Source organism: Esox lucius, chromosome 5 (genome assembly GCF_011004845.1).
Source record: "Esox lucius isolate fEsoLuc1 chromosome 5, fEsoLuc1.pri, whole genome shotgun sequence".
Lineage (NCBI taxonomy): Eukaryota > Metazoa > Chordata > Actinopteri > Esociformes > Esocidae > Esox > Esox lucius.
Window position 1 is genome coordinate 10,357,585 of NC_047573.1, and position 19,102 is coordinate 10,376,686.

The 19,102-nt window shown below is 45.4% G+C and overlaps 1 protein-coding gene across 3 annotated transcripts in view; it reads left to right on the forward strand.

Moving 5' to 3' along the window:
• Positions 1-18,312, forward strand: part of pemt (phosphatidylethanolamine N-methyltransferase) — a 40,314-nt gene extending 22,002 nt beyond the window's left edge. For 2 of the 3 annotated variants that reach the window (XM_010863691.3, XM_034292016.1), the window contains 3 exons: positions 351-462; positions 16,393-16,467; positions 17,848-18,312. In XM_010863691.3, the coding sequence (XP_010861993.1) occupies positions 351-462; positions 16,393-16,467; positions 17,848-17,902 (242 nt within the window). In that variant the 3' untranslated portion in view covers positions 17,903-18,312. 3 annotated transcript variants of the gene reach the window in all.
• Positions 18,313-19,102: the final 790 nt, after the last annotated feature.

Sequence of the window (19,102 nt, forward strand, 5' to 3'; positions counted from 1 at the left end):
CCCTGATACAAAGCCCTGGAGATGTTGCCAAGCCAACCACAATAACACCTGTGTATTGGTATCAATACTCAGTATGGGGGCGAGCAGATTCTGAACTGAACCAGATCAGAGATGCCGTCTCCTTCGTCCTCTCCTTCCGCCTTCAATCTGCCACCATCCACCTGAACAAAACCTTCAGCCTGTAGCCCCCTAAACAAAAAGACCTTAGACATGTTCTGCACTGTAATGTTCATACAGTATAGGAACTGGTATGGTGTCTGAAATAATGGCACCCCTGCAGCATGTGATTTGTGTGGGGATGTTAGTGGCTGGACGGGCTGGAGTATCTCACCTTGTGTGTTTTCTTCCAGGCGACTACTTTGGGATCCTGATGAAGGAGAAGGTGACCGGTTTCCCCTTTAATGTGACTGAGAATCCTATGTACTGGGGCAGTACTGCCAACTACCTTGGGCTTGCACTCATGTAAGTGTGTGTGTGTGTGTGTGCGCGCAAGTGCTTTGGTGTCAGTCTGAACAGCCATGTAACTCCTGCCAGAATACCTGCCGTTGAAGCCAGCACACTGTTACATTAAACTGTTCCACACTAATTGATAATGGACCTGGCGTATATCATGCACTCAAATGGATGGGGTGAAAATATTTGAGGTGTGTTTCTAAAAGCGTGATCCAAAGTTGTAATTTCAGACGTCGCTAGTAGAGATGGATAAGAGCATCTGATAGCTGGTTTTAGCAGAAACACTGTTGTTAAGGTGTTCATTTTGATGACGCAGCAATGCAGCCTAAATCCGGCTATGACGAACATAGCCCTTATGCACATGGAACAAAAGTAATCTGGTTTGGTTACCTGTAAACCTGTATTCAGACTCGCACAACAACCTCTCAATGACCTCTCTTTTTTTTTTTGGCCAGTGCAATTGTCAAGCAGCCTAATTAAGACAAGAACATATATTTAGTTTGAGACAGCTTTTGAAATGTTAATCATCAAAGCTGTTGATAAAAAAATCTGGCAGTGACCCTATTTTATCCAGGCTGAAATGTAAAAATTTGCAAGCAGGCTCTTGTTTTGGGCGTGTGCAAAATCGTCTCAGTGTTGGATTCATCTGTAATTACTATCAATGACAGATGAAGAAAGGCTTTTATTTTACATGTTTAAGATACATGGATATCTGTTCTAAATTCCAACCAAATTAATTGATAGATATTTCACAAATCAAAACCGCCACGTCTTTCTGTTGTTCTACTGTCTGCCTGTCTTTTCAACTGTTTCAAACTGGTGGGGATGACAGCAAAAATATTTCTGTGGTGCCTTAGAGAGCTGGCACGTGCCCTACAATGTCCCAGTGCATTTTTCTTGTTAAAATAGACCTCTTTGTCTTTTACTCGGTTGCTCAGACACCTCTTTATCTAGGCCAGTTATGTTGTAATTAGAGAAACGTAAACATGTCTCCTAATCATTCATACCATCGATTGGTCTCTACATAAAATTGTATAATATATCACAATATAATGACAGAAACTGGCGTCGAAATGTAACACCTACAAAATAAACCAAATAAATTCACTCAGCTTCTTAACTTCACTATCATATTGTCATAGACATATGTAATGATTTTTTGTGGGAGTTTTCAAATTTAACTTATTTACAGTTATAGGAACACATACTTGTTCTGGGCCAGTACTGTCACAGTGGTTCCCAGAGTCACTGTTTACAACTTCTTTGGCACTCTACAGGACCCCAAGACTGTTTAAACCTAGTGTTTGTGTCATGTAGATTTTCATAATAAAAATATTTTTTCATCATTTGGCTGCTCAGCTCAGCCGTTATACTTTTTCCATTGTGTGTGTTTTGTGAATGCCCCAATGCTGAATGTTCAGTCATTACAACAGCACTTTACATCTCCACGCAAGAGCAGGAAATACACTATTAGCACTAATACTGCTCTCAGTGTGCAGGAATTTGGTAGCCTTGAATGCAGTTCAAATCAATCTGCTCTTTCTTCTGTCATTTATGAACATTCACATTGACTGTTCTAATGTATCATAAGATGCCATTGTTTGGTATGGCATGAGGTTGAGCTAAGTGTCATCAGGATGTTATTTCTTAGGTGTTCACGCAGGATTCAGACATCTTTGTCTCCAGGTTGCAAATAATATTATATTTGTTGGTAATAAAACGTAGGGATACAGAACCTTGAGAGAATCTAATCTGTCATGTTTCAATTAATACAAATTCAAATAGATGTTAATACAGGTGGAAATGACGAATGTCAGACAAATGTCAAACATCAGACTCTTCATTTCTATTTTCAAGCGAGGAAAAACTTTGTGAGTGATTGAGCAGTATGTTTCCGGTGTCCATGACAACAGTGACCAAACCGGTGAGTGGCTTGGCGCTGTTGCCTGGCAGATGCAGCAGAAGAGAATAGCCTATCGCTTCAGACTATCATCCTCTACTGCTTCGCCTCTTCTTAGCTACTTGACTTCCCCTGATCCTTTCTTTTCGTCCATTTTTAAATTGATTGAGCCTCTAATCCGTCGAATCGCCCCCGTGCTCTTCTAGCATCCCCCCCGTGCTCTTCCACCATCCCCCCCTGTGCTTGTGCGTCAGAAACCTCAGAGATGAAACGGATCCGGGCGCACCATGGGGGTCCCCACTACTCACATGTGATCTGGTGACCTCCACAGGCATGTGAGGAGCACGTTTATCTCAGTGGCCAGACACTGGCTTGGAAAACGTGTTTCATCGGCAGCCTGATATTGCTTTGCTGAATGTTCATTTCATGAAGTGACATGATGATTTGTTCTACTGTTCTGCTCAACGGGTGATCAAGTGAACAAGCATGCAGCCTTTTGAGATAAGACAAACCACCGTTGACATAAACCAAAAGCTGTACTTTTTGTTGTATTTTTATGTAGGTCGGAAGGTCAAGGCCTACTTTTTGCCACGTACTTAAACCTCACACAAAATATACATCTTTCCCACTTTCCAAAGAAGACAAAAAGGAATGTTTTGAGTGAGGAACATAAAGGGTTAAAATTAAGAGAACACTGCAAATTGAACCCTTCTGTTCCTCACTCAAAGGTTTCCTTTTCAACTTTTTTGGAAAGGAAAGAAAAAGGTGCAGCGGCCTCTTCATTTTTTCTGTAGCTGTATATTAGCTGGCACCGATTTGCAGGTACATTAAGACATATGTAGTGGTGCAGCCTCATCACTCTGTCTCTTTACGTCTGGCTCTGGAGAGATCTTCACCAGCACCTGGAGACCGTCCACCTGTTTATCTACCCCCGACCCTCCTGCCCTCATCATCATCCTTCACACCTCCGCTTTCTATTTTTCACTTATACTTGCTGAACCTGTAGGCCAGTCCAGAATTATTTGCCTCCTTGGTAAAGATGAGCAAAAAGGTCTTTGAAACACACAAAAAATATGAGAAATCTAACCTTTTAAGGTTTAAGAAAAAAACCAAAATCTTAATCACAAAACATTATTCTAAAACACTTCACAATTACTGGCACCTCTGAATGTTCCACTTTGTATAACTTCCCCTGGCCAGGATGACAGCGTGTAGAGTGTTCTGTTAGGTTGGATGAGTTTGGAGAACATACTGTAGACTGTAGCATGGCATCAGAGACCATTGGTCCATGCATAATCTCTGCAGTCCCTTCCGAGTAACTGGTCATTGCTTTGAACAGTTCTCTTCAGCTCGGCCCTCAGGTTTTCAGTAGAGCTTTGGCCACGGGACTCTGGTGGCCATTTCAAAAGCTTGACTCTGTGGTCAGTGAGAACAGTTGATCTGGTTGAATGCTTTTTATCGTTTTCATGCTGGAAGGCTCAACAACGAGACAGACTGTCAACTGGGCCTTTTTGTCCCCTAAATGATGATCCCTCTTTTTATGCCAAACCCACTTCTGGTGTTTGTGTCCAGAAAGTTGGATTTTTGTGTCAATCTCCCTGTTTGCTAAACATATCTGACTTTCTCCATTTTGCTTAATTGCTAAGGGAGTTTGGCATGTCGTGCCTCATTTATTTAGTTGAGAGCAAATTGGGGTAACAACTGTCATTGGAAACCAAAATAACCAACCGATTGAGGGCTGTGTTCAAACGCAAACCGGAAATCAAAGTAAACAATTGAAATTACAGGCTTGAATTGCGTTCTGGTGTTCTCTGGCGAATGCCAGTCTAGCTGCGCAGTGCTGGGCTGTGAGCACAGGTCCCACAAGAGGATGTCAGGCCCTCATGCCACCCTCATGGAGTCTGTTTCTGACAGTTTGGTCAGTAACATGCACACCAGTAGCCCACTGGAGGTCATTTTGTAGGGCTCTGGCAGTGCTCCTCCTGTACCACCTCACACAAAGGAGCAGATACCAGTCCTGCTTCTATGTTGATACCTTCTATGGCCCTGTTCAGCTCTCCTTGTGTAAAGGCCCGTCTCCTGGTACCTTCATGCTCTTGAGACTGTACTGGGAGACAGCAAACCTTCTTGCAACGGCACATATGGATGTGCCATCCTGGAGGAGCTGGATTAACTGTGCAACCTGAATGGGGTGCAGGTACTGCCTCATGCTACCAGTAGTGACAAGGACATTAGCAAAATGTAAAACTAGAGAAGAATCAATCGGGAAGGATAAGGAGAGAGCAGGCGTCTGTGGCCACCACCTGTAAAACCATTCTTTTTTGAGGGGTTGTCTGGCTGTTGTCTCTCCAGTGCACCTGTTGTCGCTTTCATTTGTACCAAAACAGGTAACATTGATTCACCATTGCGTTTGCTTCCTAACCAGACAGACTGATATCCCTGAAGTTTAATTGACTTGGTGTTATACTGTGATTACATGTTCCCTTAATTTATTTGAGCAGTGTATATATATATATGGTTTCAAATCACCTACTATGATTTATTTTACTTTCGAATGCCCCAAGTAGCTCTTTGATTCATGTCGTCATCCATCTGTGACCAACTCCTCTTCCTAACCACTCCTCCCTCTCCTTGTCCCACTGGGTCACTGACGTTGACGTCCTGTCAGCTGTCTCTGTGGCCTTACTCCTTGCCCACTCGGCCTGCATGGTTTGATGGTGGCAAGTTGAGCAAAACTGAGAATGGGGCCATATTGAATTGAGCATTAGCCTGAGTCACCCAGCCGGCAATCTGGTCTGACAACACAGACAACCTGTCTCCCTGTTCCCCCATCCTGATGAGAGGGTGGAGCGAGAGACGCCCCCATGCCCGAATCTCATTAACCTACTTTTTGCTGTCTATTTTAAGATGACTTCCTTTTTCCATCCGTCTGTTTTTCAACAAAGTTGAAAGTATATGATTGTAAAATGGGCTCATTTCCATAAAAATGCTTTCTATTCATTTATCATGATTTTTCTAAATTCCTCCTTTCTTTTTTTCTTTCATAATAGGTGTTTTTTTTTTTGTTTACAGTTGGTACATTTATCTAGTGCTAATACCCAGGAGTGTAAAATCCTTTGTTACATTAACTTAACACTACATTTGGTATCCATAAAATGTTTAATTCAGGCACAATATCTTAATATCAAAATTAAATTTGTTTTGCTAAACCGATCGCTGCATATGTATTTTAGTTTTTTACTCAAGTTGTTTAAATCATAACCTCCCAGCTACACAGTCAGTCGATGTGTTGTGAAGCAAAACAGAAGACAATGAAAACAATTCCAATGGAGTCAAAGCTGTTATACAGTTTCTCAGAATGTTAATTTTTTTGTACTCTCTGAGTATGCGGGGATAAACAAACACTTGCATGAAGATAGCTTTGACATTTGCACATAATCGTGCTGATTTCGATTTTGAAAATATTCCTTCTTGATTTCTGGGTTCAAGATGATTGGTCCCTGATATGTACGTTGATATTTGTGGTTACAACAGTGAGTGCAGTAAGAGGAAGAGTGGCTATTTATGTAAAAACAACTTCCATGGCATCATGTTGTCTAAATATTACTTTTCCCAAGAAATGTAGATGTGGCTTAAGACAAAATATTTCTGACATGGCAGGTGCTGTTGGTACAATTTCACAGTATTTAAGACTTTCTTTAATCTGAATTTGTAATATTAGTGGATTTCATACTAGAGTAGCCTAACCGGGATTTATATTTTAAGAATATTTAATCATACTCAACTGATTTCAGAACCACCATGGATTCTTTACAAATCCCACCTACCTGGGTGAATTTATTTTAACAAATAGGACTAGAACTTTTGCATATGAACTCAGCAATCTTAATGATGCATAACATGTCCTAATACATGCAAAAGAGGTACCAAACAGAAAACCAGCGATATAGTGATAATATTTATTACTGTGTTCTTTCAGCTGCATGCCTAATACCTGAACTGGTTCTAAAATTGTTCTAATCTCTGTTACAAGACAGACATTCCCTTCAAAATATAACCAAAAACAACCAGTTCAGTATAATAATAAGGATAATGATAAAGGTTCCTGTATTGCAGGTTTTCAGTCATCTTGGTCTTGGTACGTTGTCATACTGGCCTATTTACATAGAGAATTTAGATAATATTATCTTGGTGCATTTGTTTATCGAACCTGGTCGGGCAGTTAAGTGTTCTTCCCTCTGACAGCCTGTTGTTGGCTTAACTACAGTAAAGGTATTTTCTGGTTTTCATCTAAACAAGAAAAGAAACAAGTTTGGCCAGCCCACAATTAGAAGGAATGAATGTTGCTTTCCTCACTGGATTCGAACGTGGGTCTACCATGTGAGAGGCTGTGTCTTTAAACATTACACCACGAAGATATATGTGTACCAAGTGTTGGTATAGTGTCTCGACATTAGATGATTTTGTGACGCATTGACATCACGCCAAGTTTGAATATTTAATGTCAGCTAGACACCATTAAGCATTGTGTTAAACTGACTAACATTTCTTATTAAGTTTACCTCCACCACAAATATAGTATATATAAGTATCTATGAACTGGGTGGCTTTTGCCACTGGTTGTTTTAACAGGTTATTAGCCAGTAATAGGCTTACAACTATCTACTATCAACTTACTACTTGGAATAGTCATAAGAATTGAACAATTGCTAGCGAGACTAAAGATGAACTTTACACTGTCAAAGCTGTTTCATTTTATGGAACAATGCTCATTTTTCTTTAATTTGTTAATGACATTGATACAGTAACTATTAATATTGGTGATGATAACTTACTTTTTTGTCAAGTGAGAAGACCAGAGAATCCTCCTCTTTTACTGCCCAAGGGGTTGTGATCTAGCCTATATTACCCTAAAAAGCATGTACGGATGATTACTTTGGAAATCCACCAGAAGTAGTCACAATATAATATACAATACAATATAGTTTTATTTTACGCTTATTATAAGATTGCTACTGAAGGTTGTATCCAGCTATGTTTTTGTCTATCCTGAACAAATCCTAACACATCATTTGTTTTGTACTATTTCATTTCATGGCACAACGCTTTGTTTTCTTTCATTCGTGGCCAGCAAAGTTTTTGTTTATCCTGAATCAATCCTAAGGCATAATTTGCTTTTTCTGCAGCGAGACTCGAACAGCGGTCCCCTGCTTGGAAGTCCGCGTCTCTAACCACTACGCTATTTAACTAAGGTCAGTCAGCCAGCCAGCCAGCGAGGCAGGCAGTCAGTCAAATTTGCTCTTCTTGGTCAGCTCAAGCTTATGCGGTCCGGCAAAAACGTCCTACTTGTGATATGCTAAATAATAAACCTTTATAATTGCAGGGCCCATCTCTAAATGGCTGTGAATTAAAGGTTGAATATAATGAAAAAATAAAAACACATGAGGTCAGAGACTTAGGCACGTCATCTGACAAATAATTTCCTTCAGGCAGGTCATGGTCATCTTGCTCTTAAGACCAAGTGTCACGGCTTCGGGGTTTGGACAAGGAGGAGCAGGAGAAGGCGTGGTGGAAGGATCTTTTTAATGGTATCCTCACGAATCAATGCAAAATAAGTATAAACAGGTGACGAAGCGTCGTACAGCTCTTAGTAGGTAGAGACAATCACACACAAAGACAGGGGGAGCAGAGGGAACATATATACCGGGGGAAACAGCGATGATGAGGAACAGGTGCACTAAACGAGACACAGGTGAAATGTATGATGAGACGGTGGTGTCAGAAGGCCGGTGACGTCGACCGCTGGGGCCCGCCCACTGCAGGGGGAGGTGAACCAGCAGAGGTCGCAGTTGTCACAGTACCCCCCCCCTGACGCGCGGCCCCAGCCGCGCGACGACGCCGGCCTCGGGGCCGACCCGGGGGGCGCGGAGCAGGGCGGTCCGGCCGACGCTGATGGAAGTCGCGGACAAGGACGGGAGCCAGGACGTCCTTCACCGGAACCCAGCTCCGCTCCTCCGGGCCGTACCCCTCCCACTCCACGAGGTACTGGAGGCCCCCCGCCCGGCGCCTCGAGTCGACGATGGAGCGGACAGAGTACGCCGGGGCCCCCTCGATGTCCAGAGGGGGAGGGGGCACCTCCCGCACCTCACACCCCTGGAGGGGACCATCCACCACCGGCCTGAGGAGAGACACATGAAACGAGGGGTTAATACGGTAGTCGGGGGGAAGGCGTAACCGATATGTTACCTCGTTGACTCTCCTCAGGACTTTAAAAGGCCCCACAAACCGCGGGGCCAGCTTCCGGCAGGGCAGGCGGAGGGGCAGGTCCCTGGACGAGAGCCAGACCCGGTCGCCCGGCCGATACACCGGGGCCTCCCCGCGGTGGCGGTCTGCGGAGGTCTTTTGACGGCGGACAGCGAGCCGGAGGCGGGATTGCACTGCCTCCCATGTGCCCGCTGCCCGCCGGAACCAGTCGTCCACCGCAGGGGTACCGGTCTGGCTCGGCGTCCACGGCGCCAGGACCGGCTGGTAGCCCAGGACGCACTGGAAAGGCGTCACTCCCGTGGAGGAGTGGTGCAGAGAATTCAGTGCGTATTCCGCCCACGGCAGAAACTCTGCCCACTCCCCCGGCCGGTCCTGGCAGTAGGACCGGAGGAACCTACCCACTTCTTGATTGACCCGTTCCACCTGCCCGTTGGACTGGGGATGGTAGCCCGAGGTCAGGCTGACCGAGATCCCCAGGTGCTGCATAAATGCCTTCCACACCCTAGACGTGAATTGGGGACCCCGGTCAGACACGATGTCCTCGGGCACCCCATAGTGCCGGAAGACGTGTGTAAACAGGGCCTCCGCGGTCTGTAGGGCAGTAGGAAGGCCGGGCAGGGGCAAGAGGCGGCAGGACTTCGAGAACCGATCCACAACGACCAGGATGGTGGTATGGCCCTGGGAAGGGGGGAGATCAGTCAAAAAATCAACAGAAAGGTGGGACCATGGTCGTTGTGGAATGGGCAAGGGGTGCAACTTGCCCACCGGTAGGTGCCGGGGTGCCTTACTCTGGGCGCACACCGAGCAGGAAGAGACGTATACCCTCGCGTCCTTGGCTAAAGTGGGCCACCAGTACTTACCGGCCAGGGCGCGCACTGTTGGCCCGATGCCAGGATGACCGGAGGAGGGAGATGTATGCGCCCAGTAGATGAGGCGGTCGCGGACAGACGCCGGCACATACGTACGGCCCTCAGGGCATGTGGGCGGAGAGGGCTCGTCGCGCTGCGCTCGGGCGATGTCCGCGTCCAGTTCCCATACCACCGGTGCCACGATGCATGACTCCGGGAGCACGGGAGCATCATCCACAGGCCTCTCCTCCGTGTCATGCTGGCGGGACAGCGCGTCAGCCCCGACGTTCTTACTCCCCGGCCTGTAAGTGAGAGTAAACACAAACCGGGTGAAGAACATAGCCCACCTTGCCTGGCGAGGGGTCAGCCTCCTCGCTGCCCGCATGTACTCCAGGTTCCGGTGGTCAGTCCAGACGAGGAAAGGGTGTTTAGCCCCCTCTAACCAGTGCCTCCACGCCGACAGAGCTCGAACCACGGCCAGCAGCTCACGATCACCGATGTCGTAGTTCCGCTCCGCCGCACTGAGCTTCTGGGAGAAGAAGGCACAGGGACGGAGCGTGTTACGACACCCCGTCCGCTGGGAGAGGATGGCACCGAGCCCACAATCGGACGCGTCCACCTCCACGATGAACTGGAGCGACGGGTCGGGATGGGCCAGGACCGGAGCGGTGGTGAAACGGTGTTTCAGTTCCACAAACGCCCGCTCCGCGTCCACGGTCCACCTCAACCGGGTCGCCCCCCCCTTCAGAAGGGAGGTGATCGGAGCCGCGACCTGGCTAAAGCCCCGGATAAACCTCCTGTAGTAATTAGAGAAGCCTAAGAAACGTTGCACGTCCTTGACCGTGGTTGGGGTCGGCCAATTACGCACGGCGTCAATGTGAGGCTCCTCCATAGCCACACCTGTGCTGGAAAAGCGATATCCCAGGAAGGACACAGACGACTGGAAAAACAGACACTTCTCGGCTTTCACGTACAGGTCATGCTCCAGCAGTCGAGCCAGCACTCTGCGCACTAACGAGACATGTTTGGCGCGGGTAGCAGTGAATATCAAGATGTCATCAATATACACTACCACTCCTTCGCACAACAAGTCCCGGAATACGTCGTTGACGAAGGACTGGAAGACTGAAGGAGCATTCATCAACCCGTACGGCATCACTAAATACTCGTAATGGCCAGATGTGGTACTAAAAGCGGTTTTCCACTCGTCTCCTTCCCGGATACGCACCAGGTTATAGGCACTCCTGAGGTCTAATTTAGTGAAAAAGCGGGCCCCGTGCATCCTCTCCACCTCCGCAGAGATCAAAGGGAGAGGGTAGCGGAACGGAATGGTGATCTTGTTCAGCGCCCGGTAATCAATGCACGGGCGCAAACCACCGTCCTTCTTTTTCACAAAAAAGAAACTCGAGGAGACCTGTGACTTGGAGGGCCTAATGTATCCCTGTTCCAACGCTTCCGTAACGTAGGCGTTCATAGTCTCCGTTTCGGTGCGGGACAGTGGATACACGTGACCCTTCGGGAGTGCGGCTCCGTCAACGAGGTCTATCGCACAATCCCCCAGCCGGTGTGGTGGCAACACAGCAGCCTTGGCTTTGGAGAAAACCGTAGCCAAGTCCCTGTATTCGGGGGGAATGGGCACGGCTGGCGCACTGTCTGGACTCTCCACCGAGGTCGAGCCAACGGAAACACCCAAACACCTACCCTGGCACTTCCGCGACCACCCCGACAGACGTCGACTAGACCAGGAGATGACGGGGTCGTGTAGGGATAACCAGGGGAAACCTAAAACTATTGGGAAAGTGGGTGAGTCGATTATGTGAAAGGATATGGTTTCACTGTGTCGGTTGTCGGTAACCAGGAGGAGGGGAACAGTGCAACTCGTGACCAGACCTGACCCTAGTGGCCGGCTGTCTAGAGCTCTCACGGGCAGGGGGGTGTCGAGGGCCTGGAGGGGTATGCGTGACCGCAGGGCAAAAGACTTATCCATGAAATTTCCGGCTGCGCCTGAGTCTACCAGCGCCTTACACCGGGAGAGCCGCGGAAAGCCGGGGAACCTAACAGGGACAGTGCACATAGAGAGGGAAGAGGTTAGTGGTGAATGTGCATGTGCTACCTGGGGTGATGCGGAAGTGCCCTGCCTGTCACCTCTTGACTCGGGGAGGGAGGTGCGGTGCGGCGTGGTTGTACGGCCTTGTTTCCTCTTGGAGGCACTCCGCACCTCTCCTCCCCTACACCTGCCCGACAGCGCAGCCGTCCCCAGGTCCATGGGGACGGCGGCGTCTGGTTGGCAGGGTGGAACGGGCGGGCCTCTTCCGGGACGTCCTCGGGCAGCTAGCAGGTTGTCGAGACGGATGGACATGTCCGCCAGTTGGTCAAAGGAGAGGGACACGTCTCGACAAGCCAGCTCCCTCCGGACGTCCTCGCGAAGGCTACACCGGTAGTGGTCGATCTGAGCCCGCTCGTTCCACCCCGATCCCGCTGCCAGGGTCCGGAACTCCAGAGCGAACTCCTGCGCCGATCTCGTCTCCTGCCGTAAGTGGAACAGTCGTTCACCCGCCTCTCTCCCTTCGTGAGGATGGTCAAACACGACTCGGAAGCGGCGGGTGAACTCGGCGTAGCTGCCCTGGGTGGGCTGCTCGATGTTCCAAACGGCGGTGGCCCACTCCAGGGCTTTCCCAGACAGGCAGGAGACGAGTGAAGAGATCTTCTGGGCTTCGGTCGGCGCAGGATGCACCGCCTGGAGCGCGATGTCCAGTTGTAGCAGGAAACCCTGGCAGCGGTCCGCCGCCCCGTCGTAGGCCCTGGGCAGCGGAATGGGCATCGCTCCCATGCTGGGCGATGCGGCTTGGGGAGGTGGAGAGACGGCCGGTGCTGCGGGGTTCCACTGGCTCAGCTCTAGGCGCTGCACCGCTTTCAACACAGTGTCCATCGCGGCGCCTAGGCTGGCCAGCAAGGTTGAATGTACTTTTACCACCTCCGCAACACCGGCCTCGCCTGTGGCTCCTTGTTGCTCCATATCCTTGTTTGTTGTCTGGGTGTGTGATTCTGTCACGGCTTCGGGGTTTGGACAAGGAGGAGCAGGAGAAGGCGTGGTGGAAGGATCTTTTTAATGGTATCCTCACGAATCAATGCAAAATAAGTATAAACAGGTGACGAAGCGTCGTACAGCTCTTAGTAGGTAGAGACAATCACACACAAAGACAGGGGGAGCAGAGGGAACATATATACCGGGGGAAACAGCGATGATGAGGAACAGGTGCACTAAACGAGACACAGGTGAAATGTATGATGAGACGGTGGTGTCAGAAGGCCGGTGACGTCGACCGCTGGGGCCCGCCCACTGCAGGGGGAGGTGAACCAGCAGAGGTCGCAGTTGTCACACCAAGAGGCCCACCCTATCGGTTGTTCACCCACTCACTCTCATTCGCTATCATCATCTCTCATTCACTTTGTCTTCATTTCATTATTTTCTCCCTCTCTTCTTATATCTCCCTCTCATAAGACAGCAGGGGCAAAATAAACAGAAATCCCACCAAGGTAATTTGATAACGGGAGATATAAAAATGAATTGACCTCAACGACATACAGAGGAAGAATCCTTTTTCAGCCTGGTTCCATCTGTTATAGTAGCAGCTATACTGGGCTATGTTCTGCACAACTGTCTAAGGCAATGTGAAAGTATTCTTCTATAATGTAAATAATACTGTATGTAATTGTTATCCATCCAACTTGACCAATACTATATGTACTATATATTTAATGAATTGCATGGAGCCAAAAAAGTGAATGACCGTTTCCAGAACAGTGTATTCGGACCCCTTCACTTTCTCAAAATGTTCTTGTGTTATAAACTTAATTTATAGCTGACTAAATGTATACATTTTTGCCTACAATGTATACACAGTAACCCATAATGACAAAGCGAAAACATATCTTTAGTGTGCCAATATTGAAAATGAAAACTTAAATATACATAAATATTTATACCCTTTATTCAGTACAGCAATCACAGCTTTGTTTTTTGGGGGGAATGCCTCTACCAGCTTTGTGCACTGGGATGTTGTCCATTTCTCACATTCGTCCTTGCATCCTATCAAGCAGTGTCAGACTGAATGGGGTGTGTTGGTGAACTGCAATCTTTGGTCTATGTTCAAGTCCAGGCTTTGGCTGGGCCACTCAAGGACATTCACAGACTTCTCCTGAAGCCACTCCAGCGTTGTCTTGACTGTTGTCTCGGGTCATTGTTATGCTGTCACGCTGCCACTGAGATGCATCCCCATACCAATATGCTCTTATCACCATGCTTCACTTTGATTCTGTTCTCATCAGACCAGAGAATGTTTCCTCATGTGCTTTTTACTCAGGAGTGGCTTCCATCTAGACACTCTACCATAAAGGCCTGACTGATGGAGTGCTACAGAGATGGTTGTCCTTCTGGCGGGTGCTCCATTCTCTGCAAAGTAACTCAGAAGCTTTATTAGAGTGGGCATTGGGTTCTTGTTCATCTTTTTTAACAAGGCTCTTCTTGCCCGGTTAGTTTGGCTGGACGGCCAGCTCTAGGAAGTGTCTTGTTGGCTCCAAACTACTTTCTTTTCCCACTCATGCTCACTGTGGTCCTTGGAACTTCTAATACTATACCAGTTTTTTTATTACCTTCCCCAGATCGTCAGAATGACAGGTCCAAACATCGTTGATAGACAATGTAATAGTCTGGTTTTTTCCACGGAAGGAGGATATGCGCTTTACTCACGGAGGGGTTAATTGGTCGGAAATAATGCAATGTATTAACACACATCAGTTAACTTGTTAAAATAGTATAAATAAATAATATTTTTAACTAGTAAACTGGAGTAGGCACTATAAAATAATTTAAATCAGGGATTTCAACAGGGGTTGTCGTGATTGCATTTACTATTTTAATCTTAACATCAACCATGTTAACAAAACCTCACTCAAAAAACTTAAGACCAGAAGAAAATTCAGTTGCAGAGAAGGCCAAATTTAGAATGTATATCTAAAGCATATGCCTGTAGGGATTTTCAGTAGCGCACCTACCATAGTCACCTACTCTCTATACTCATCTAGCCAAATCTATAATGTTCAATAATACTACCCAGATTGCTGCTAGTTTAGAGTACTCTTTTTGAACTGCTGCTAGTGTACAGTGTTATGTATGTTATTGCTTTATTTTTTGTTTGGCTATATTTTTGCCAAACAAAAAATACATCATTCTCACTATGTAGTTGTTGGGTTCCATGTCACAAGAATTTCATTGTGCAGGGTGACGCATTTGACAAATAAACCTTGAAACTTGAAACATAACTTCTGGACAATGCAGGTAAAACACAAAAGCACACATTATTTTCTTGTTCTACCCAGAGAATAATAGACACCTGGGAATCACACAATGGCTCTCAGAGTACAAAGCGCCAGCTTTCACCTGAATATGTACAAAACAGTTTCTGTTATGACCTACTCACGCCATTTTACAGTTATCTGCCTTGACAGCATTGCTGTAGGAATTCATAAAATGATAAATACATCCCACAGAGCAAACACTTATTGAAGTCAGCTTATTTATGCAGGCAAGCTTGGTATTGACTGTCGGAAGGTGATCCGGGATGCAGAACAGATTTTGCAATTGAATTAATTTTTTGCCAGTTTCCGCCATAACCCTAACCTTATGGTTGTGGTGTCACAACTATATATGGAAAGCCTTTTTCTGTAAGGAAAACAACGCAAGAACTGCGCCTTATTTCTCTATAGAGTTATATTTTCAAAGTTATAACAATGGTACTGTAGAGATTTGACATGCAGCCACAGTCTGTTCTGGAAGCCCTACAAACAACTCCAACTACCATGCAAGCCATGTGGTGTGTCCTTTAGTCACTTCCAGACTGGATGAGTCTGACACATGCTGTTGTTCTGGGTCCCAGTGAGTCAGCAGAAAACTCTGGCTACAAGTATTTCACGTGTCTGGCTCTGCACTCCAAGTCAAGGCACGTACAAAACGTACCAAGCTGTAGAGGAGGCTGTCATACTGTAGTTAGTGACCCATATTATCCAGTAAGTTTTGTCAGCAGATTGAATAGAAACATAATGTATAGAGTGGTCCCAATGTTTTTGGAAAATATTTAGTTTTTGTCTCTATACTCCAGCATTCTGTCTTGATACGATAAAGAACCTCACTAGGCTTGGCCATAAACACAGGCATTTGATTTCAGAGTTACGTCCGCCATAGATCTAGACTAAATGTTGTCACTATTGAGAAAGGAGTTCCGCAAGGTTTGATTTTGGGTCCTTTACTATATTAAATTAATATATAAATTATATCCAGTGCAAATTCAAGTAAAACGAAATGCTAATCTAGGTCCCAAAATCTATAATTGGATGATAAACTACTCTTGAGGGTTTTGTAATACTTTCACATTATTTTAGGCCCTACATCAAAAATGAACAGGATAACCAAATGCAATCTCAAGACTATGCAGTCTCTAGACTGGCTAGTCCTTTAGATACCTTAGGCTTACTCAAAGTTAGACCTAACTGCAGTTGGCAACTACACAACTTTTAGCGTGCCCATGAGGAATTTTAAATGTTTAATGAATTACCGTTTTATTGTTCTTTGTGTTTGTTTTTCCTGTGTATATGTGTATTTACATGTCTATATTTTATTTTGTAATATATATTAATATTTGGTTATTATAATAATAATGTATTCATTTATTATTACTGCTGTAATACCGGGCACAACTCAATTGATTTCCCTGTACAAATACAGGTAAAGAAGTGAATTCCACTTCTACAACAGTGGCCAATAATCACACAATGAGTCTTTAATGATGTTAACAACTTCCGACTCTACAGGTACATAATGCGTACTATAATTACAATCACCATATGCATATTCCCTTCTCCCTCCCCCAGGAATGCCAGTCCTGTGGGCTTGGTGCTGACAGCAGTGGTAGCCCTCTCATACAAAGTGGCCATTTTCTTTGAGGGGTAAATATCTCTCTCTTATTTAATATGTTTGTATATTTTTTTTTTGTTGACTGCAGATATCTTAACGCACACTGAGATCCCAAAGGGGAATTTCACCATGGCACACATACTTAATGTACTAAACACTCTTTTGTGTCATAAAAATAAAACATCTCAACACGATCTATAATGAGCAAATTTAAAGAGAAACTATTGAGTTTCTCTTTATTGGTCTTTTCATAAAATACCACGTTCCAGCATTCATCGGGAATGTACTGTAGATACTACATAATGTAGCCTACATAAAGTGAGATAAAAACGATAGAAATACTAGAAGACCAAAAGGAATATAAACAAAACATTTTTTATTATGTTCATCAGTTGATCGTTGCACCTTGCACATTCAATTAGCCTCTTTGCACATTTACAATTGCCATCGTACTTGCATTTTTACAGTTGTTACATACGCATGTCTACCTCGGGGACCTCATTGCTACTATCTCTTTCCACTTGTAATATACTTTTACTTAATACTTTATACATTTTCTGCCGTCTTCTATTTGCTCTTCTGATTAGATGCCAACTGCATTTCGTTGTACTGTACTGTCCTTGTAGTTGTTCAATGACAAAGTTGTATCTAACCTAATCAGGTGTATTTACAAGCAACCGCAAAAAAGTGCTTATTCATGTTTCGTCTGGTGGAGACGTGTCCTTGTCGATCCATGTTCTGGTAACTTCACCTAACTTCCCTTAAATATTTCCATCTCCATTCTCCACTTCCACATTTGTCAGTCCGTTGGCCTCGGTATGTTTGTAAGATCTCTGTTGTCAACCCTAATGGCACTTTGCGATTAACAAAATATTTAGTGTTAGATGCGTGACATGTCGTTTACTTGTATGTGATCTTTCATCTATTCCAAGTTTTAAAGCAAGTGGTTTTGATGACAGGGAACCAATAGGCACACACATGACACATCGCACCCTTTTCCACAATCCTTTTTGGCCCAGCAGCACTTTTACAACCAGTAGTCAGACGATGCTGAAAGCGTCTTTAATGTGTCTCCTCAGCATGGTGCTCATTAACCTCTTTTTACCTGGGTGTTTTAAAGGGAGATGGAGGGGAAGAAAGGGAGGAGTAAAAGGAGACAGGAGGCGAGGCTGTAGATGTACCTGTCCCAGTAGCCAGCTGTCTGTACAGGAAGTAGCCTGCAGCTGGGGGTCAATGGTGTAGAAAACTGTTCATCGATGTGTGCAACAGTGGATAACAGACAGGAAGAGGGACACCTTTTACTCCACTGGGGAACACAGAGGGCTCCAGGCACAGGCTGGTACGCTAGAGAGGCCATGGTACTCTCTTCCTCCATTTATGATCCCATTATGTTTATTCTTTGGTATTTTCAGACCTTTCACCGAGGACATCTATCGACAGAGAGCACAGTGCTGCAAGCACAAATGAAGACAAGGCAGGACGGACTGTGTTTGTCCATGGATCACACCTACTGTCCAGACACTGGCAGACTGGTCCTTTGACCACCCCAGCCTGTGGGTGTCAAGGGAGTGGGATCAACACAGAGGATGGGGAGGTTGTCTTTGTAGATGAAGTTCACTGTCTTCCACTTGGCGTGAGATATTCCAATTCTCTTTTGGAAACATTGACTCTTGCTTGTAGTATTCTAATAGCAAATGCAAGAGTTGGATCAATCAGCTTTTAAAGGGACCAATAAATGCTTTGTAGTTTTAGTTACCTAGTGTGTATTCATTATCTCAGTAGCAATTGACAATCATTCCACAATGTCTCCTGCCTGGCTGTGTTTTCAAATATCTTAGCTTCTATGTATCATAATAAAACTGCCATTACTGATCCAATTCTTTGTCTCCGATGTGTTGTCGGTCTTGTACTCGGTCTGTGTTTCGTTGCTGGTCCATACCATGCTTACCCTAAAGCAGGGGTGTCAAACCGGTTCCACCGAGGGCCAAGTGTCTGCAGGTTTTTGGTTTTTCCTATAAATTAGTTCCCAGTTCAGACATATACATATATATACATACACACACACACACACACACACACACACACATACAGTTGTGCTCAAAAGTTTGCCTACCCTTGGAAAATTGGTAATATTTGTACCATTTGTAAAGAAAAATTAACTGACCCCTGTTCAAAAGTCTGCATACCCTTAGTTCTTAATACTGTGTATTGCCCCCTTTAGCATCAATGACAGTGTGCAGTCTTATGTAATAGTTGTCCAAGAGGCCCCGAATTCTTGCAGGTGGTATAGCTGCCCATTTGTCTTGGCAAAGTGCCTCCAGGTCATGCAAAGTCTTTGGTCTTCTTGCATGAACTGCACTTTTGAGATCTCCCCAGAGTGGCTCAACGATATTAAGGTCAGGAGACTGTGATGGCCACTCCAGAACCTTCACACTTTTCTGCTGTAACCACTGGATGGTCAACTTGGCCTTGTGCTTAAGGTTCTGACTGACTTAAACATCTCAAGATGCAGTGCTAATTATGTTTGTAGCTCATTAAAATACGTTTTAATCTTACACGTTTCTACCTTATGATCTATCGTCGATGCCTACCTATTCATGGAGGTTTTAGTGGGTTTATTGATTCATCAAGGTACACTTTTCAAAATGATTCTATAGTGCCTCAGTT